Raw genomic sequence first — 22,282 nt, 5'->3', positions numbered from 1 at the left:
ACACAAATAATATCCACTTAGATAGACCACACTTGCCCATAAAAAAGTCTCAATGACTTTCCAAAGATTTATATCTTACAGAATATGCTATCTGATCACAGCAGTATTAAATGAGAAATCCAATGAAATCTAGAAAATATTTGGAAATGAAAACAATATACTTTATTTTATTTTTATTTTTTTAAGATTGATTGATTGATACATACATTCATACAAGCACTGGGTACAGTCAGAAGCGCAGGAGGATGAGAGAACTCACCAGAGCCAGAGCAGGGAGCAGAGCAGGCAGAAGGACCAGAGTACACTGCTGAGGGAGCAGCGGGCGGCAGGAGAGGTCTGTGCACCATGTGGGACCCTCCTCCAGTGGCCCGGGGAGCAGCCGGGGATCGAACCGGCACTGCAGAGGCTGCGGGCAGCTTCGCAACCCAGCACTCAACCACTGTGCCACCGGGGAGGCCCGAAAACAATATACTTTTAAATAGCCAGTAAGAGAAGGAAGGTATCACAAGGTAAATTATAAAATACTTCAAGGTAATAGTAGGGAAAATATATAACCAAATTTGTGGGATGCATCTAAAATAGTGCTTAGAAATTTAGAGCTTAAAATTTTTATATTAGATAAGAAAGCTTAACATTTATGATCTAAGTTTTCATCTTAAAATGTTAGAAAAAGAGAAGCAAATTAAACCCAAGTAAAATGAAAACCAAAAAAAAAAAAAAAAAAAACCACGAAACAAACTAAATGGCACTGACAAAAGATCAGATATCAAAAATTCACTGAATGATCTTGAAAGCAGGTTTGACACAGCAGAAGAAATGGTTACTTTGAAGAGAGGATAACAGAAACTATTCAAATGAAAGCACAGAGAGAAAATACAGTTCATACATCACTTAATGATGTTTTGGTCAACAATGACAGTCCCAATATGATATACAATACAGTCTAGGTATGTAGTAGGCTATACCATCCAGTTTATGTAATTACACTCAAGACATTCATACAATGACAAAACTACCTTATGGTATAGAAATTAAGCCAATTAGGTGATGCATGACTATGTGGTAAAAATAATGAAAAAGCCAGGCCTCCCCTGGTGGCGTGGCGGTTGAGCGCTGGGCTGTGAGGCTGCCCACAGCCTCTGCAGCTCCGGTTGGCCAGGGGGCCACCGGCGAGGGTCCCACAAAAAAAAAAAAAAAGAAAAAGAAAAAGCCTCAGTCAGCTGTGGAACAACATTAGGCTGTTTAAGACAAATGGTAACTAGAGGCCTAGAAGGTGAGAGATTGGGACAAAAAATACATTTCAAGAAATAATGGCCAAAAGTTTTCCAAATTTGTTGAAAGCCATAAACATTCAGATCCAAAAACTCTTAATGAGGGCTTCTCTGGTGGCGCAAGGGGTTGGGCACCACACTATGAGGCAATCTGCAGCCACTACAGCATTAAGTTTGATCCCTGGCTGGCCAGAGAGAAACCTACATGGTGCAGCAGACCTCTCCTGTCTCTCCCGCTGCTCCCCTCAGCAGTGTATTTCATCAATCTGCCTGTTCTGTTCCCCACTCTGTCTCTGGTGAATTCTCTCACACCCTCCCCCCAACTCTGGCCTGTACCCCAGCTCTTGTATGCATAAATAAATACATCTTAAAACACACACACACACACACACAAACTCTTAATGAACCCTAAGAAAAATAAAGAAAACCACATGTAAGTGTATCACTACTAAACCAAAGACAAATCATTGAAAGCAGCCAGAGGGAAAAAAGAAATACATACAAGGTGTTGCTTGTTGACTTCCCTGGAAAAGAGACTCTGAGTTGGAGACATAGATGCCAGAAGTTATTGGTGAGTGCTTGGAAAGAAGACCTACCTATGAGAAAGTAAAGGAAGCAGAACTGGGCTGAGACAGAAGCTAAACACTGCGAGGCCCCAGATGATCCCCAAGGAGAGCTCTGGAGCTAAGACAGCCTTAAAAAATGCCCTGCATTTAGAAAAGGTGTTCTGGTCTTCATAACCTTTCAGTGACTTGTCTTTAGAGGTAGTCTGCCTCAGGAAGAGGCTGTCACTGTTGGCAGGATAGAGCTCTTTAGCTAAGGACAATTCCTGAAGAAGGATGAGCTGAGAGCTATCAGTTGCTAGAACTTTCAATAGATGAGGGAATGATTCCTTCTGATTCTCCTGAAAATGGGAGAAGAGGCCACCAAAACATCTAGGACACAGGAAAACAATGGAGAAAGTTACAACTGCTGCCTTATTGAAGCAATGCAAACCATGCAACAATGGAATCACATTTTTAATGAGCTTGAAAAGTATGTATTATCACCCTGGACATTTTACGAGTGTGACAATCAGTAAAAGTTTCTCAAGGGGGAAAACCCTTGTAAGATTCCTTTGTGGAATGAACTGGCACTTTAGCTCAGGAGCTCCCTGGGTCCTGCAGTGCCGGGCAGGACTACTGTGCCTATAAGAATGCTATGCCAGGCATACAGGCCTCTGCATGTTCTTCTCAGTAGGTTTCATGGCAATCACTGCAACATTTACCAAGTGTTTCTGACATGATCGAGCAAATTACAAGGAATCACATAGAAAACCTTTTTTCCCTGGGAATCAAGGTGATTTATATGGGACAAAAATTGAGGCTATGCAAACATGGACTTGAGTAATTACTAAGTAATGACTTAAGCATTATCTACTTTCAGTAAACTGTCCTGTTTCAGATAGAGATGAAAAGGTGTTCACTCAAGGTTCCTCCTCCCTAAACACTTTTAAGCTATTACTGAATTCTACTCAGGTATATTTTCATTTTTTCTGACACCCCCAAGTATTTATTCCAGTCCTTTTCTGTTGTGTACATATTGAAAGTTGCTGCAAAACAAAAGTAACAAGATGAGAAGTTCAGCCAGATACCAAAAACAGTAACAAAGGGAAGCAGAGCATGCCAGGTCCACAAGGGAGTATTGTGGAAAAGAGGGGAAGAGATAACATATGACAGAGGTGTCATTATATTTAGGAAACAGTGAGAAAATTTCTTTGGTTAAAGAAGGGAAGGAAGAGAAGGGTGATATGCAACAAAAGCCTTGACTGTCAGATCCAAACTATTCATACCGGACTTTGTTAGCCACAGGGAGCAGTGATGTTTTCTAAGCACTAGGAGAGAGGTGGAGCATGGACTGAGGCTCCAGAAGACAAGGCAGTGGGATGGTACTGAATAGGGGATGATGACACTATTGAAGTAAACAGCAAATGCAGAGAAGAGATGACTGGCACTGTTGAAGGCTTCTTAGAGCTAACAGTGAAATGTAGAGAGAGCTCCTTGGAATTAGGTAATTTCTTCCTTCCAAAGATCACAAGGGAATTCCTGTATATTTTCACTTTCTCTTCTGCATTGCTGTGAAGTTCCCAGAGACAGATATGCCCATGAAAAAAACTGAGTCAGTGTGACTCAGTGAATAGATGAAAAATTTAAGTTATTTAACCATGTAGAGTGGGATTTTCCTTTAGGAATATGTTGTATCTGGAATAAAACCTACCACTAGTAGACATTTCACAATGAACACAGTAAACTAAAATTTATTCATACATAACAGATGGGCCAATGTAAATCACAAGAGAGTGCCCCTAGATACGTGCACAAAACAACATACTAAAGTCCCAAGGCAGGGACTTGTAAGAACAGACTGGACTAAGCACCAGCCCACATTCTGTCTTCACTTTCTTATCCTTTCCTTTAGTTTTAACCAAAGGAGGTTTCTCACTGTTCCCTGAGCACACTCAATCCCATGTTCTGATACTGTTCTGAAGCGTGTAAACTCTCAAGGGCGGCATACTGATTGATCGGGACAGAGATCCAGATACAAGGCTGTGCTCAGCAGTAACAGTATATCAGCCACCAAAGAGCCCCACATACACTACAGTAGTTCAAACTCTGCAAAGCTCTGCCATTTAGATTTCATGACCTTTACAAATGGTGATAATTCAGCACAGTGCAATTAAGAATGACCTACTAAATTGTTTTGATGCAGGATAATAGGCACTAGTTGCTCTGTCACACACCTTGCAGAGAAAAAAGATGCCTGCTGGATAACACAGGAAGTGCCTAAAAGCTTCAACAGGAAAAACTGGAGGGAAAGACAAAGACCCTCATCAATACTCTAAACTGTGCTTGATCAACACTCTAGATGGCAGTAGGATTTGAAATTCCAAGGAGATGGCAGATATGATAGCGTTACTTGTTGCAATAAGGGAGTTCCCTTCATATCCCAAGGATACAAAGATGGAATAAAGGATACCCCTGGGCTCTGAGATGGTCTCACCTACTACTGCCCCAAAGTGAGAGGCTTGTATGATCTGACCAGTGGAAACACTTCTGTCAAGTGCTCACAAAGTGGGTGTCATATTAAGAAACAGAAATTACTTGCATGGAATCCCAATTCCTATACACTGTAGTGACTAATCATGTTACCTAGATCTCTGATGATAAGCTGCAGAGTTCTATTCTTGGCTTTCTTCTGTACACATATTTTATCAATGACTTGGATAAAGATAAAAGAGGCCAATGCATGAGATGAAAAAAAAAAAAACACCATAATTTCCAAAGGTTATAAACTGAAACAAGGTAAGAAATACACTACATTTGGCTCTAAAAACCAAGATTATTTATACAGGATGGGATCAGTAACATATGTGAGGAGAATTAGGAGTTTGATATCAACATGCTCATCGTGAGTCAAACAAGCAAAATGGCTGCTAAAAAAGTTAATGTGCTTTTGGTTCCATTTACAGAAACAAAGCAAAGTGATGATCTCATTCTCTAAAATGATCTCCCCTGAATTTCAGTGGTGGGGGGTGGTTACTGAAGAAGTGTGGTATGACAGGGTGGAGGTGAATGAGGAAAGGATCTGTGGACCCTCGCCTAGAGAAGAGTCTGGGAGCTTCTAGGGATTCATGGCTACAGCACATTAAGGACTGGAAAGGCTGCAATGGGAAAAGGGATTGGACATCATTTTGGTGGGCTTCCTGAAAAAGGAACAGGATAAACAGGTAGAGAGGGGTCACCCAGCATAAAAAAGAACTATTGATATCTTAGAACTTTCAAAGAGGAAACATCCTGCCATAGGAAGTGGTTCTCAAACAGAGGTAGGATACTGCTTGTTAGCAAGAGAGGAGAGAGACATTTTCCAGCAGAATGGCACAAGGAGGCACTCCCCAGGGAAACTGGTGAAAACTTGAAAAAGATCAACTAAAGACTTTGGAAATGATCCTAAAGATGGAGAGCAAATAAAGAAATAACTATTAAAAATATAAAAAATTCGGCAAGGCCAGTGATATCTGAAGCATGGACATGAATCTGGTGTGAGGTATCTGACTGCTCCTTTCCCCACCCTCCTAGCTTTTGGAAGCAGAGACTCCAATCTAAGATTTGGCTCCTTCCATCCCAAGCATGGAAGGCTTTCTTCCCAGGAAGGAGTAGGACTCCAGTATTTCTCACCCTCCCTTCAGTTACATGCTACTGAAGTTAAAACCTAGGCAAGTGCTGGGTCTTCCTTCTGCCCTGACTCCATTGGGCACTGAAAAATCTGGGTCCCTGACACCCCATGTACTGGCTTCTGAAGCAGTAGTTCCCCATCAGGAAAGAAAACCAAGAGTCCCTCAGGCTTCTTCTCCTTCCAACAGGCATTCAAGTACGTGAGTGGAGGTATCACTCCCAGAGAAGCCTGGCTTTGTACTACTCCAGTATGAGCCGTGGTTCAGAGATTTTTTTTCTTGGGAGAGAAGCAGGCAGTAAAACAGACATCTTTAATATCCTCCCAAAGGAACTGACATTAAATTTGCAAATGAGAACAAAGTTCAAATCTAAGTGCACCCTTAAGAGCAGTGGAGGTTGTGGTGAAAGGCAACTGGGAGAAGGTTGAGGGGCTTAATATAGATACAACCTAGACTGTAGGCCAGATACTCTGTAAGGAGAACTGAGGGAAATACAACTAGGAGGAGCCCCGGTGAGATCAACATAAATACTGAAAACAGACCTCAGAAATTATTATCTCCAAGGCACCACAATTTGACTGGATTAGTAGTAGAGCAATTTATGTCCCAGGGTATTGTTGAAAACAACAGAGCAATCAATAGGAGTTTAACAGCTGGGTATGGTCAGGGGAAAAAGAAAAAGCCCAACCGCCATCTCAGGGTGACTGTGGACCACCCACGGCTTTGCTTGGTGGAGGAGCAATATTAGAACTACAGAACTCATATGCATTGCTGGTGGGAATGCAAACTGCAAAATGTATAGATACTCTGGAAGAAAGTTTGGCAGTACCTTACAAAACTAAACATTCACTTACCATATGATCCAGCAAGACATGCTCCTTGGCACTCACTCAAACTTTTATCTACATAAAAACCTTCATACAAATGATTAAAGCAGTTTTATAGACAACTGCTAAAACTTAGAAGCAACCAAGATGTCATTTAATAGGCAAATGATAGCACAGACTGTAGTATTTCCAGACAATGGAGTATTATTCAATACTAAAAAGAAATAATAGCTATCAAGTCTCCAGAATACATGGAGGAAATTGTGGAAACAGTGAAAAGATTAGCAGTTGCCAGAAGTTCTGCAGGGAAGGAAGGATAAATAGGTGGACCATGGGATTTCTGGGGTACTGAAACTAGTTTGAATGTTACTGGAATGATGGATACATCTTATTACACATTTGTCAGAACCCACAGAATGTAGAAGCAAAGACTGAACTATAAGGGAAACTACAGACTTCAGTTAATAATAATGTATCTAATGTTGGCTCAATTTTTCTATAAACCGAAAATTGCTAGAGCAATTTTCTATTAAAGTCTATTAAAAAGCCTATTAAAAAGCCAAGAAAAAAAAAATAAAAAATCATGAGGGTTCTCCAAAAAAAAAAAAAAAAAAAAAAAAAGCATTGAGAAACCAAAATGTTACATTCGAAAATACTCACTGAATGCAAAAGAAATGGTAAGAAGTAGATGTGTAGGATGGGGAAGAAATCCAGAGCCTTCGAAATCCCCAGCTAGCCTCATCTTTCAGGCCAGAAGATATGCATAATTATTGGCAACAAGAGCGAGCACCCCAAATGGTTTCACCACAGTCCCCGTCAATAACTGTGTTCAGCTGACATCCTTTCCCTCTCCCAGAGGACTAAGAAGTAGTTTTGGAAAAGTGCAGGTCCTGAACTTCAGGTCATATTCATGGAGAGGAATAAGGAAAGAATGTGGCATGTGCAATCAGACGCCTGACTTTTTGAAACTTTACTTGAGCCCTGAACTCCTGGAAAACAGCAACATTTAACAACCCTGCCCTCCCACGCCCAACCCTGTTGTGTTCTGGAAATGAGCTTGCTGCAAAGAAGCATCCCCTGCCCTCCATAAGACCGAAAAATATTCATCCAACCCTTATATTTACCTATGGCAAGTCCAGACACAAATGGATCAAATTCCTATTATTTGTCTCATAAAAGATGAGCTGTCTGGAACCAAATTTTTACTGACTGATGACCAAAATTCAGTTAAGCTTCTCTCACTCTCGAAAGCCTCTGACCACACTGAACCAGCATACAACTGGTGCTCAATGGCTCCTTCTGAGAATCTGCAGACAACGAGGAAAGCATTTCTGATCCACTGATTCCATCACCTACTCCCCCACACCTGGTTCTTACTAACCTTGTTTACCTGGCCAGAGAAAAGATATTTCCTTTCTGCCAAATCATTGAGACAGCAGACTCCTGAGATTTGAACACTCCAATGGATCTAAAAATCAACCAGTCCAAGCTTTTATCTATGGCAGGCCTCCCTCTGTAACAGTTTTGAGTAACAAACATCATACCATTGATCAAACACCTCTGGTAACAGGCAATGTCCTACTACACAGGGTGACTTTACCACTGCCAGAAAACTCTCACAGCCAGGTGACATCTCCATCTCTTCACGGCTACCATGATGTGATCTGCATGCAATACCTATGCTTCCTTTCTTTAGATGCCTTTAGGTGGCTGAAAGCAACCGCAGCCCAACTTCTTTGTATCAGCATAAAAAGGCATACGGCCTGCAGGGATCTTCCACCCTGCCTATGTAAAAACAAAGGCTAAATTATGTCCTCTTTTCTATTTTTTTTTTTTTTTGACCAATAGAGGCATTGAAGTCATTTTTGGAAGTAAGTGCTACTAAGCCAAATACTCTAAAGAAAGAGGTAGCACACACCCCATCAACGGCTATCATTTTGTTGTATATGAGGACATGCAGCTGTGCAGAAGAGTTAAGGGAGAGACATAAAACGGGAAATGAGTCTATACTTAAGCTGCCAACTGATGATGGCAATCTGCCATCTATATTTGAACTTTCTTCTCTTCATGTCTCCCTTGAATTTGTGAAACTATCAACCAGCCATTCCTAGGGCTAGTCAGCTGAGACACTGAAGCTATCTTTTCCTGTTGTTATGGAAACAGTTGTTCTATGAGACTTTTTCCTAAAAAAAAAAAGCCAACCAAACTCTGTGATTCAATAAAAGTCAAGAGCAAGTATAGTCTACATTCCTGACATGAGTGGCAAGACTGGGAATTGGTTATAAAAATTTTATTTCACCAGAACACTTGGAACAACAAAAAATCAGCTCCAAGTTCTTATAATAAACTTGGAATACTTGAGAAAACTAATAACCAATTTTCAGGGCGGTCTGGCTGTTAAATCTACCAGTTCAGTCACCATCAACTTATAAAAGTGTTGACAGCAAGATTATATTTCACTGACCTTTGTGCCTCTGAGGCCTGGCACCTTGAAGGTTTATTGAGTCTTTGCTGAATTTACCCAGAATAGAAAGGCTTTCCACTCTGCCATTCCCCATACCTTATCCCTAACTGGAAGAAATTACTCTAAGGAGATCAACTGTGGACTCTTCCAGAAGGTTCCAGCAATCTGAGGATACTCTTCAATTAGAATGTCTGGCCCTTCAGGCCTCTGCAGACACACCAGCAGAGAAACCTCATCCAAAATGGACTGGCTCAGAGTGTAGCCCTGCATTTGTGATCAAGAAAGAACGGTACATGGTATAGGATACAGTGGTGTGGGTGCTCTGGGGTGGGAGGGGTATGGTGATGCACATCTGAGGAGGTGTAAACCTGTTCTTCTGAATCATACACAGTGATTGAAACCAATATTACTGCAAATAAATTAATCTTACAGAGAGAAGACAAAATTGCTTTCTTTAGCTATAGGCTACATAAATTTCTGGTTGGTACTCCTTTAGTTGTCAAGAAGAGATGTATCATAGGTAGTGGTTTTTGATGCTGCTTTCACCTAATTCTCTAAATTCCTTTAATCCACCTCAAACAATGTGAACATATCCAACTTGGCTCTGTTTTAAGACATTCATTGAAATGGACTTTTATGGCATTTTTTTGCTAAGGGAAACGCTTCATGATTTTGAAATTTCTGTCACTCATGATCAAACACCGCAAAAGTGCTAGAGAAGCATTTGTATCTTCCAACTGTATTACTGAAGTTATCAGATCCCACTAAGAATAAATTTAATACCCGTAAGAGAAATATACACATCTTACAAATTTGACACATATATGGAATAGAGCTTTCTAAAGGAGTATCTAAAATGCAAAATACTTGTGATGCAAAAGCTGTCATGCATACATACTGATGGAATCTGCAGATTCTGACACATAGCAGCAGAGTACAGGAGCAACTCCTTCGTGAGACCCCTATCCCCAGTTAGCAGCACCCTAAGAATATGGCCCCTGTTTCTGCAGCACTTGAATCCAGCATTCGGCATGGCCAATATTGACAGCAGAGTCATCAAACACTTTCTTCAGTTATTGGTCAACAGAGAAGCTTTGGCTCACATCAAGAACACTACTGCTCCTTTGTGTTTCTTACACATGTCACTTTGGCAGCCATTCTGCTCAACAGATACTGCTGGTGCTTCCATCTGTCAATGCCACTTTGGAAAGAGTGACTGTAGCTCAGGATAACCAGAATATGTATGTAGATGTGCAGATATATATGCATACACAAACAAAAACATATATATGCACCTACAAACATATTGCATGAAAACACATAACCAACTGGGGAAGTGACCATTAGGTGCCGAGTTTCACATTGCTCTCACTCAAGGGACTCTGATCTAAATTGAACATGAAGGAGCTCACCAGTCTGGGAATTTAAGCCTGGATGGAAACAATATTTGTTTTCTCTCCATTTTCCAGGTGAGAGACTTCTTTTTTCCTCCTCACTTTCCATAAACAACTCTGAAGTGTTGTGGAATCTCTTTTTTTGTATCTCCCATTCATTCAACAACTACTGAGGGTACTTTGTTCTACATTTCAGATACAACAGTAAATAAGGCCAATGAGATGCTCGCCCTCACGAGGCATATAATCTAATGGGATATATAGGAATGTATGCACACATGTCACAGCCAGGTAAGTATGTTGTAAGGGTTAGTTCAGGGTGCTATGAGAGCTCAAAAATGGAAGGACATTAACTCAGTTTTAGGGTGTCAGAAAGGGTTTTCTGATAGAAAAAATAGCTCAGACTTGAATCTAATCTCCTCATTCCATGAACATAGCCAAGGTTTAAGAGCTCTTTTCTTTGCTTGGACAATCACCCTATTCCTCTAATTGACTTTTATGCTTCTAATCTCACCTTTGACAGAAACCCTTATCCTCACTATAAAAGGCAACTCACAAACTGGGATTCATTGTTGTAAAGCCTTCCACTGATCTTTCACAGACTTTTGCATGCCCCTATATTTAAGACATATGGAATCACTCCCATTTCCTAAAATGTGATGTGCTCACCTGTGTCTGCCTGGAATGCCTTTACTCTCTCTCAAGGCTAGATTAAGCTTTACCTCCTCTGGGAAGTCTTCCCAACCTCTTTGTCTGGGAGAGGCATCTGTTGTAATATACAGTTTACAGTTATTCTAGACACCATGAATACCATGCTATTAAATCTGTACTATTTGCTAGATGCCATAAACAGTGTGACTTCATGTATGTGCTACTTAGCGTAGGCTTTGATTTAGGGATGGCCAGTCATCCTAACCAATAATCCACAATTCAGGGATTGCCAGTTAACATGAATTCCCAAAGGAAGCTATTAAAAGCCCTTCAGCTGGGCCTTTCCAGTGGTGCAGGCAGTTGAACATCGCACTGTGAAGCTGTCCGCAGCCTCTGCAATGCGGGTTTGATCCCGGCTGGCTGGGGAGAAACCCACATGGCACAGCAGACCTCTCCTGTCTTGCCCGCTGCTCCCCTCAGCAATGTATTTCGTCAGTCTGCCTGTTCTGTTCCCCACTCTGTCTCTGGTGAATCCTCTCACCCTCCCGCACATCTGGCCTGTACCTGGTTCTTGTGTAAATAAATAAACCTTTCAAAAAAAAAATTAAAAAAAAAAAAAAGACAGGGGGAAAAAAAAAAAGACAGGAAAAAAAAAAAGCCCTTCAGCAGTTTACATATTGACCAATATTAAGACTTTGCTCATTAACTCAAGAAATAGAAATCGTTCTACTGGAGACATTAATGACTTGTTAATCAGAATGGTAAATATTAGAAATGGACTTTCCCTGCTAAAACAAAAGGTATTCAAGACATGCAAATTGCATAAAATATTTTTGAAACAGTCTCAACTTTTTCATGAAAAAGGAATCCGTTTTCATGAAAAGGGAATCAGTCTATACCTGCCTGATCACTTAGGAATGTCATCGGAGGTCACCTGTCATTGACTGAGGAGGTTTCTGTTTGTCTGATGTTGATTACAAAAATAACAGAATCCTGCTTCTATAACATTGCTACATCTCTGACAGTGCTCAGACACCTAAATGATAGAGAGCTGGGAAATTGAAAAGTTTAAAAAAATAAGTTGCATGAACCTATTTCTAAATGAATATTTTTTAATAAATGTCTGTTAGAATGGCAGGAATTGCTTTCATTATAAGCTAGTAACAAGGTTATAGGGGAGGAGCTATCCATCTTCAAACTTCTAGTTGGGTTCTTTTTAATAAAGAAGATAAGAGGTGCACTAATTAGTTTAGTCACTGTAAATAGGGCCCCCTACTTTCTGGCAACACCCCACACACCCTCTATAGTATCTGTCAATTTGCATGGTGATTGTGATTTACCATCTACCTTCCCACTAACTGCTGAGGTCCTTGTGAACAAGGACTATTTTTCATTCCTATAGTCCATGTTTATATTAACTCAATACCTAGTATAAAGCAATACTTGCTGAATAGACTAACATAATAAAGTAAAAGAACATCTAGAAACATCTAGTTGGGAGGCTTGTATTTTACAGTAATAGCTGAGTGCTTACTATGTGTGAATAACTTACTGAAGACTTACTATGTGTCAAGCACATTGTTAGGCATTTAAATAGTATCTTATCTAATCTTCAGCACAATTCCAGAGGTCGCATCATCATTTCATAGAAGAAGAAATGGAGAGACTGACCTAATCAAGGTTATTCAGGTAAACAAATAGAAGAGTGAACTTTGAACCCAGCTCTGGTTGAATACAAAGCACATGTTTTTAACTACTACTTCAGAAGTGTGTCCCCTAGCTAACGCTTGGGAGGTTAGGCAAAAACATTTCCCTCTGGATTCCAATTTGTACATTTGTTTGCTGAGTGAGACAATGACATACGCCCTTTCCAGCTCCACAGGTTACAGTGTGATAGGTTCTAAGCAGCAACAATAATCGCCTGAGCCTTGCCTGCCCTTGCTGTCTTGACAAGAGTGAGTTTTCATGTAGCATGCTCTTGGGGTTTTCAGAGAGCATATTCTGCTTGTGTTCTTTTTCTTTTGAAAAAGTCCCAAGGGATTCTGAAGGCAGAGAAAAGGGACTCATTTTGACACATTGCTTTGAAACTAGAACCTGCTGTTAGTCAATAGAGCCAGCAAGTTGTTATTTTTCTTCTACAATCCTTTGTGGACATGGGTACTGGCTGAAATGGTAAAAAAAAAAAAAAAAAAAAAAAAGGAAAAAAGGGAAAAAAAGGAGAACCTACATCCATGGACACTTCAACTACCAGAGAAATAAAAATGGTAAAAGAAAACAGCGAAAATGTTAGTTTGTTTGCCACATTTCAACAGCACTGCTGCAGGTGCAGCTGGATAAAGGAAAGGATGTAGTGGTTCTCTTAAAGTTATCAGAGGATTGCTAATTGCAAGACTCACACCCTATGTGTGCCACAAACTTTACAGTCTGGGATTGCAGCAGCAGGGATTATAAGAGTTCTATCCCACAAGTATTTAGTGAGGACATTCCCATGTAGTATGTGCAGAAATGTTAACACCTCAGGCCAGATTTCTTTTCAGCACAGCTATCTGGAGGAAAGTACATTATTAAGAAAATCTATCCAGTCCTGGTGCATTGCACTATGGGAGTCAACCAGAGAGAACAGCAGTGAGATGATTAAACATCATTGTCATTTTGAGAAAGTTGTTTAACATAGAATAAACACACAGAAAGAGGGTTTTTATCTTTAAATCTCACTTACCTTCTTAACAGCAGGATCCCCTTTGGATGGGTGACAAGATGGAGACGTTTTTACCTGGGGAAAAAGGGCAAACATTTTAATACTCTTTTAGTTATAATTTAGTTATATTTCACAACACTAAAAAAATTCAACTAGAATCATTTTAACTGAGATAAAATATATTTTTCAGAGGAGCAACAAATAGAATTTTTGTGATGTTCCTTTGATATTTTTAACGAGATTAAAGTCAGTAGTTTGCTAAGACAAAAAAAAAAAAAATTAGAGTAAAAAAAGTGGAACAGATGGTCCAAACTGGTTTTAACCAAATGGTGAGGAAAAAAATAGATATGGATTTTTGTTGACAATGGTAATCAACTGACTCAATGCACAATAAAATTTCTTTCAGAGTGCAATTCAAAGTATCTCTTGTGATGTAATATCACTTTTAAACAATACATGCATAAAAGAGTTTGATAATTATAGTGAACGATTGAAAAAAAGTATCAGCTAAGAATAATAAAAGGATATTTAGCCCAAGGAAGAAAAGACTGGTGGCACAGGCAGATCTTCAAATAACCAATGTTGAAAAAGATGATCAGATCAAACAATAAGGCCTGAGGACATGTTGCATGCAAAAAACATTTTAAATACAAAGACACAGGTTAAATGTAAAAGGATTGGGAAGATATACCATGATAGTGTTAGGGGGAAAAGGCGGTCCCAAAGCAAATTCCATACAGGCTTTGTGGACTCCACCCCCACCCCAGGTCAAAGCCAAAGACACTGGGAACTCCAAATCCCATCACCACCAAAGGGAAGGTGGCTGGGACCTGAGGGTGGGGTTAAGCAGCCAGGTGGATACAAAAGGCAGACACGTGGGCTTTGGGGGCTCTCTCCATTTTTGGGCTCTTGGCCAGCAGCAGCGTCCGGTCAGCTCTGAGAGTGACTTTGGGGTTTCCAGGTCGTCGGATCGGGTAGGACGCATTAAAGACTTTATTTCCGTATTTTCTCCCTGAGTTGTACATTTTCCTTATTTCCTTTCCTCTTGTAAATAAACCTTTTATTAACCCTTTTGTGTGTGTCTGTAGTAGAGTATTCATAAGTCCCTTTAAAGCGCGCGGGTGAGGACCCACAGCCAGGAACCCGTTTAATATCGGGGTTGCTCTATAACAATAGCACTAGATTTCAGAGTACCAGATTTCAGGGATAAAGAAAATAATTTCATAATAAGGAGGGGTGAATTCATCAGGATATAACAATCCAAAATATCTATGAATCTAATAGTTTAAAAGTACAGAAAATGATAGAATTGCAAGAAAAAATTTTATGGTCAGAGATTTCCCATACCTCATTCTCAATAAATGAGAACAAGAGCAAGTAGGCATATACCTAGTTACAAAATGGGCAAAGGTTCAATATAATCTCTATCAAAGTCTTGATGGCATTTTTCGCAGAAAACAAAAATTCCTAAAATTTGTATAGAACACAAAAAAAACCTCCAATAGCTAAAATAATCCTGAGGAAAAAAGAACAAAACTGGAGGAATCATAGCCCTTTGCCTCAAATTATATTACAAAGCTACAGTAATCAAACAGTATGGTATTAGAATAAAAATAGATCAATGGAATAGAATTGACAGCCCAGAAATAAGCTTACACATATATGGACAACTAATTTATTACAAAGAAGCCAAAGCAAACATAGGAGAATGTTCAGAAAACTGGACAACTACATGCAAAAGAATGAAACTAGACTACTGTCTTACACCATATTTACAAATGAACTCAAAACGTATTAAAGATTAGAATACAAGGCCTAGAACCATATAATATATAGAAGAAAACTTACATGACAAGCTATTGACTAGGACTTAGTAATGTTTTTGTGCCTTTGTCTCCAAGGGCAAGAGAAACAAAGCAAAAAAAAAAAGAGAGATGATATCAAACTAAAAAGTTTCTACGCAATGAAAGAAACAATTGTCAAAATGAAAAGGCAACCTACTAAATGGGAGAATATAGTTGCAAACCATATTATCTATCACCAATGGGTTAATATCCAAAATACATGAACAACTCATATAATTCAGTAGCATCAAAATAAATAACCCAATTTAGAAAAATGGTAGAGAATCTAAATAGACATTTCACCAAAGAAAATATACAGATGGCCAACACACACATGAAAAGATGTTCTTTATTGCTTATCATTAAGGAAATGAAAATTAAAAACTGCAATCAGATTTTACCTCACATCTGATAGAATGGCTTTTATCAAAAAAGAAACAAGTATCAGCAAGGATATGGAGAAAAGGGAAGCCCTGTACACTATTGGTGGGAATGTAAATTGGTCAAGTTACTATGGAAAACAGTATGGAAATTCCTCAAAAAAACTGAAAATAGAACAACGATATGATCCAACAGTTCTACTTCTGGATATTTCCTGAAGAATATGAAAATACTAATTAGAAAATGTACATTAATCCTTATGTTCATTACAGCACTATTCACAACTGTTATGATATGGAGCCTAATAAATGAGTGGATAACATAATGGAATACTACTCAGTATCAGTGGGAATAAAAAAAAAAAAAACAACTAAACTTTTGAAAACAGAATGGTGCTAAAATTATTCTGTTTTGGTTACGAGGGGACTGAATGTGGAGGAATTGGGGAGATGTTCCTTAAGGCTAAAAACTTACAACTAGTACATAAATAAGTTCTGGCAATCTAAGACAAAATAGTGATTATAGTTAACAATACTGTATTAACAACTCAAAGTGAAGGGACTACATCTCAACTATTCTCAACACAGCAAAGAAATGATAATTATGTGACATAAAAAGGTGTTAGCTAAACTACTGTAGTGATCATATTGCAATATATGAATGTATCAGACCAATACCTTGTACAGCTCCAACTTATACTATATCTCAATTTAAAAAAATCTGTAAAAAAAGGAAATTTATGTCTTTTACAATACAATCAACTAATTTGATCAGATGGACATTAATAGAATATTCTACTTCACAAAAGCAGAATACATATTCTTTTTAAGTACACATGGACCACTTATCAGCACAGGCCTTTTCTGGCAATAAAATAGTTCTCAATAACTTGAAATTATTCAAGTCATACATATAATATTATCTGACTACAATCGAAATAAATTAGATATCAATAATAGAAAGATTTCAAGGAAAATTCCCAAATATTTAGGAAGTAACATACCTCCAAATAACCAATGGATCAAGGAAAAAATATAAAGGAAATTAGAGCCTAGTAACACACAATCTACTAAAACTGAATTATTTAGAAATAAAATATGAATAGGTCAATGACTAGTAAGAGTATTGACTTGGTAATCAAAACCCTCCCAACAAAGAAAAGCTTAGGATCAGATAATTTTATTGGAGAATTCTAACAAACACTTAAGGAGTTAATGCCAATCCTTTTCAAATTCCTCCAATAAACTGAAGAGAAGAGAACACTTTCAAACTAATTTTAGGAGTTCAATATTACTCTGATACCAAAGTCAGATAAAAATGCAAGAAAATTATAGGCCAATATCCCTGATAAACATAGACAGAAAAATTCTCAACAAAATACTATCAAACAACTCAAGAGCACATTAAAAGGAGCACACATCATGACCAGATAGGATTTATCCCTGGGAAGCAAGGAGGGTTCAATATGCACAAATGAATGAAGCTGACACACCACATTCACAGAATTCAGGAAAAAAAAACCATATCATCATCTCAATTGAGGCAGGAAAACCATCTGACGAAATTTAATACCTTTTCATGACAAAAACACTCAACAAATTAGAATTAGAAGGAAACCACCCTTGCAAAAATGTAACCCCAAAATTAAAATAAATAAAGGAAAATACCCCAACATAATGAAGGTTATGTCTATAAAAGCCATAGCTAACATCATACTCAACAGTTAAAAATTAAAAACTTTTCCTCTAACATCAGAGACAAGACTGACTGCCTTTCACCACACAGAGGTATGATCCTATGCCGCTGAATAACATAGCGTTGCAAACAATGTTACTTCAATTAAAAAAAAAAATTTTAAAGATGAAAAGAAACCAAACCAAACACACTGTCAAATCTGTACTTTATAAATGTGCAATTTATATCAATTATTTGTCAATAAAGCATTTGAGGAATTTTGTAGACTATAGGTACAACCGTTCTTATAAAGAAATGTATATAGTGTTTTATGCTATAAATGGAAAATAAGAGATTCAAAAAGAGGGAACTAAGCTTTAATTTAAGAAGCTAGAAAAGGACCAAAGTAAAACTAAGCAGGAAGAAGCACATAGTAAGGAGCAGAAATCAGTGCAACAGAAATCAAACCAAAGAACAGAGAAAATTCACAAAGTCAAAGTAGATTTTTTAAAAAATCAATGAAATTGATATACTGATATTTAAAATGATGAAAAAGAATATAAATTGCCAACATCAGCAACGAAAGAAGGTATTTTAATATATGCTACATTACTTACTGACATTTAAAAGATAAGTCGATATGAGCATTTTATGCCAATAAATTTTACAAATTAAATGAAAAGAGTGCATTCCTTAAAAAATTTACAAAACAGATCTAATATAAAAAAAAGTAAAGCCTTATTTTTATTAACAAAATTAAATTTCTCAAATCATAAAAAGAAAACTTCAAGTTCACATAGTTTCAGCTGTGAATTCTAGCAAATCAAGTACAGAGACTAATATATGAAATCAGAATATCAATTTATAAGTTTACAAAGAAAAATATTATTATAAGTAGTGTAATAGATAAAATACATCTAGAATGACATAAAAGAGGAGTAAGTTCTAGGTAAGCAATTGGACTCAAGTTCTCCAGCCTTTTCTAATTCTCACAGTTCTTATTCTAAGAGCCAAATGGTCTACATAGATGAAGACATTTCCTATGACTGTGACATCAAGCTATTCAAAGAGGACCATGTTGCAGGCTTTTTTTGTTTTCTCCTCTGACTTCCAAAATAACTTTAGAAAAATACCTCAGTTCAGGGATCAAAACTGCTAGCTGTCCAGACTGTTTTTTCAGATTTAGCAGGTCTGCAAAAATTAGACTTGACAGTCTTTGCTCTAACATACCATGACATTAATACTCCAGAATTCACTCCAGATGTATGATGTAGCTTGCTAAACATGATCCAATTCTAACTCCTGGTATGCTCTTTTTGAAAAGGGAGAAAATAGATTTTCAAAGCAAAGTAGATATTTAAGCTTAAAAAAATGACCTCATGAAAGAATCTGCAGACTTTTAAAAACAAGCCAAGAACTAGATGTGGTGCTGGACAATTTATCTGAGAAAACTGTTCTCTGGAGATTAAGTCAGAGTGTTTGAAGTGGCAACAGAAATGGTTCAGCTTTGCTCATGAAAGGTCTTATTTTTCATTTAACAGGATTCCTTCTGGAAATGCCTTAGGCAAGGCAGCTTAAAAGAGACCCTTAAATCCAGGTGTGCAGACTCTAGATCTGGGGATGTGGATGATATACTAAACTACGGTCTTAATAATGCTAAATGTTTGTGATCTTTGTTAATAAAATGATTGCTGACTTAGAGAAGCAATCTGATCTGAAGTGTAATAACACTATGTATAAGCCTTCTTTATACCTTGCTTTTCACCCTTAAAAAACAAAACTTGGTTTTTCTAATTACAAAGGAATATATGTTCATCAACAAAAATTCAGGGGGAAAAAAAGAGCGAAACAAGGCAAATAAAAATCACATCTGACCACACAGCATTATTATTAACATTTGGAATTAGACTATTTTGCCATTTTTTCAAGTTATATTTTGAGAATGCTTATTTCACCATCCCAAAAATTCTTCTACAACATGATTTTTCATGGTTATAAAGAAGTTCACTCATTGTATAGATATATCATAACTAATTTAACCAACTATTGGGAGGCTATTGGGATTTTTATGTGGTTTAAAGTTAAACTTGTTTAAAATACTTTTTATTATTAAAGTCATATCACAGAACATTGTAGGGTAAATGATTTGCAGGCTTTTCTGCCCTCTTGCCATTAGGATTGCTCTGCCTAATAGGTGATCACCTGCATTTGTTACATTGTTATAGTTGTGTTGTTCACTTCTGTGGGCCATGGCAGCAGTATTGAGATACCTGCCAAGAGAAGCAGAGGGAGGAGAAAGAGGTAGGAAAGAAAAGGGGAGAAGAACACCAGAGAAGCCCAGAGTCAAGACTTGCTGGCAGGAGGCCGGTAGGCACGCCTGCCTGCCGTGTACTTGGTTGTTGCACTACATGTAAAAGCTCAATAAAAGCCTGAGAAAGCCACCGAGGGCTCCAGGATTCTCCTTTACCCGTCTGGTCTGCACAGGTTCTTAGAAAACCTGCCCTGTGCCCTTCCTGGCCGCTACAAACATCTTTGCATATAACACATGGTACACAATCTTGATGTGTTATTTCCATTGTACAGATTCTTATAAGTCCCTGCTTCAAAGGGTGTTGTAGACATTAAAAAAGTCAATTTTTCTCTTGACAAGTAAGATGGATCCACAACCCCCTTTCATATAATATGAAATCCAAAAAGCTCAGAAACCAAAGGGTTTCTATTTCAAAACATCCTGCACAAAAAGTCATCTGACAGCAAAACCTGACCTGAACTGAAGGGAGGTTATTTATAACCTTTATTTTTTCCACATAAGCATCTGACTATGGGATGCTGCCCCTAGACCTTACTGGGAATATTATATAATACAATATAGAGTAGTCCCCCCTTCTTCGAGGGGGGAATGTGCCAAGACCCCCAGTGAATGCCTGAACCATCAGATAGTACCTAACCTATATATAGTTTTCTCTTACACATATGTATCTATGGTAGGTTGATTTATAAATTAGGCACAATAATAACAATAAAAGAAAAAGAGTTATGAGAATATGTTCTCTCTTTCAAAGTATCTTTTGTACATAATATTTTTTTGATGATGGTTGACCATGGCTATAGAAAACCACATAAAATGAAACCACAGATAAGAAGGGACTACTGTATACACTAAATTGTGTTTTTAAGCACCTCAAAGATGTCTTTTGATTGTCTTCTGGCCTTTTATTTTATGAGAAGGCAGTCATCATTCTTATTATTGTCTGTTCTTTTGCTGTTTCGAAGATTTCCTCTTTATCTTTTTGGTTTTAACAGTCTGACTACAAGTCTGTTGTTATTTTTTTCATCTTGTGAGTGGTTTGCTGAATTTTTTGAAATATGGGTTGATGTTTTTCACCAAATGTGAGAAAATTTCACATAGTAGGTCATTTCTCCACCACTTACCTCTCTTTACTTTCTGGAATGCCAATGAACTATATGCTAGACTTCTTAATATTGTTTCACAGAACACTAAGAGCGTGCTTCACTTCATTAAATTCTTTTATTCTCTGTGCTTCAGTTAGGATTATTTCTGTTGAACTGTTTCTAAATTAGTGATACCATTTGTATCAGTATTAAAATTATTGATATTTAATGAAATTTTCATTTTAGATATTTAGCTATTTTCATTAGCTCTGGAATTTATGCTTGGCTTTCTAATTTCCACTTATTTGTTGAATGTTCCTCATGTGTTCAGTCATTCTGCTGATCTATTACTCTAAATCTTTTAACATATTTGTAATGTCTGTGTTAATTCTTGACTACCAATTCCAATACCTGGGTCACCCACAACTCTGCTTCTATGGATGCTTTTTCTCTTGATTTGAGATTATTTTTTCCTTTTTCCCACTGATTTTCCAATAGTTTGGGGTTTGGCTTTGCTAGAGAGGATTTATTTTGCTTTTTTCCTTAGCCTGGGGCAGCCATTAGTCCCAAAGTTTGGACCTTGCACGGTTCAAATACAAAACCATAGGTGTTTATCAACCCCTCTAACTTGGCAGGATTTGTACTCAAAACTCAACACTACTCAAACTGGTAAAATCTCTGCTCAGTTCTTCAGGCCTCCTAATAATGCTTTCTGCTCACTTTCTTTGAGTATTGTCTCTGTGCAGTTTAGAAGACAATAAAATATATTAGTGCCTCCCCTCTCCCTGGGAGGAGGGACCCTTCTCTCTGAGATTCCCTCTCTCCCCTCTACCTATACAGCTGCTTTGGTAGTCTTGAACTCTGACCTCTGTTTATTCATCCCAGTAAGAATATTATTTTCTGTTTAACCTCTTTCCCTGAGTACTCCAAGCTTCCCTTCTTTTCAAGGTTAGCACTTCTATTGCTCTCTAAGGAATATTTTTTCATTATAAGAAGGGTTGTCCAATAAAAGTTATTCTACTGTTATTGGAAGTCTATTTTTTCTTCAGATATTTTTTTCTGTACTTACCCTGTACCCTACTTTCTTCTGGGACATATATTTTGCTACCTGAAGTTATTCCATAGTTCACTGGTGTTTTATTCATTTCTTTTCAGTCTTTTCTTTTTTCCTATTTGAGGTGGAATGTTCTTTCTTGCTATAAATTCAAAGCCACCGATCATTTTTCTGCAGTGGCCATTGTACTGTTAATCCCATCCATTCTATTCTTCACAGATTCTGTAGATTTAATCACTAAGTGTTCTTTTGACATCTAATAACTTTCATATCTATATTTAACAGGTTCAATATTTCCTTTAGCTTTTTTAGCAGATGCACTACAGTGTTTTATATTATACAAGAACATTAGTTTCTGTTTACTAATTCAATCATCTATGCAATTCTGGGTCTGTTTCAATGACTTTTTTTAAAGGCTTTT

At 37.8% G+C, this 22,282-nt stretch overlaps 1 protein-coding gene across 2 annotated transcripts in view; it reads right to left on the bottom strand.

Moving 5' to 3' along the window:
* VPS8 (VPS8 subunit of CORVET complex) overlaps nt 1–22,282 on the bottom strand; it is a 193,988-nt gene that overhangs the window by 15,092 nt on the left and 156,614 nt on the right. For both annotated transcript variants that reach the window (XM_037525229.2, XM_037525228.2), the window contains exon 45: nt 13,537–13,590. In XM_037525229.2, coding sequence (XP_037381126.1) covers nt 13,537–13,590 — 54 coding nt within the window. The remainder of the gene's footprint in view (nt 1–13,536; nt 13,591–22,282) is intronic.

This window comes from Talpa occidentalis, unplaced genomic scaffold, assembly GCF_014898055.3.
Source record: "Talpa occidentalis isolate TD23 unplaced genomic scaffold, MPIMG_talOcc4v2.1 talOcc4.4, whole genome shotgun sequence".
Lineage (NCBI taxonomy): Eukaryota > Metazoa > Chordata > Mammalia > Eulipotyphla > Talpidae > Talpa > Talpa occidentalis.
The sequence above is the reverse complement of the archived record's forward strand: the minus strand, read 5'-3'. Positions and strand labels throughout refer to the sequence as shown.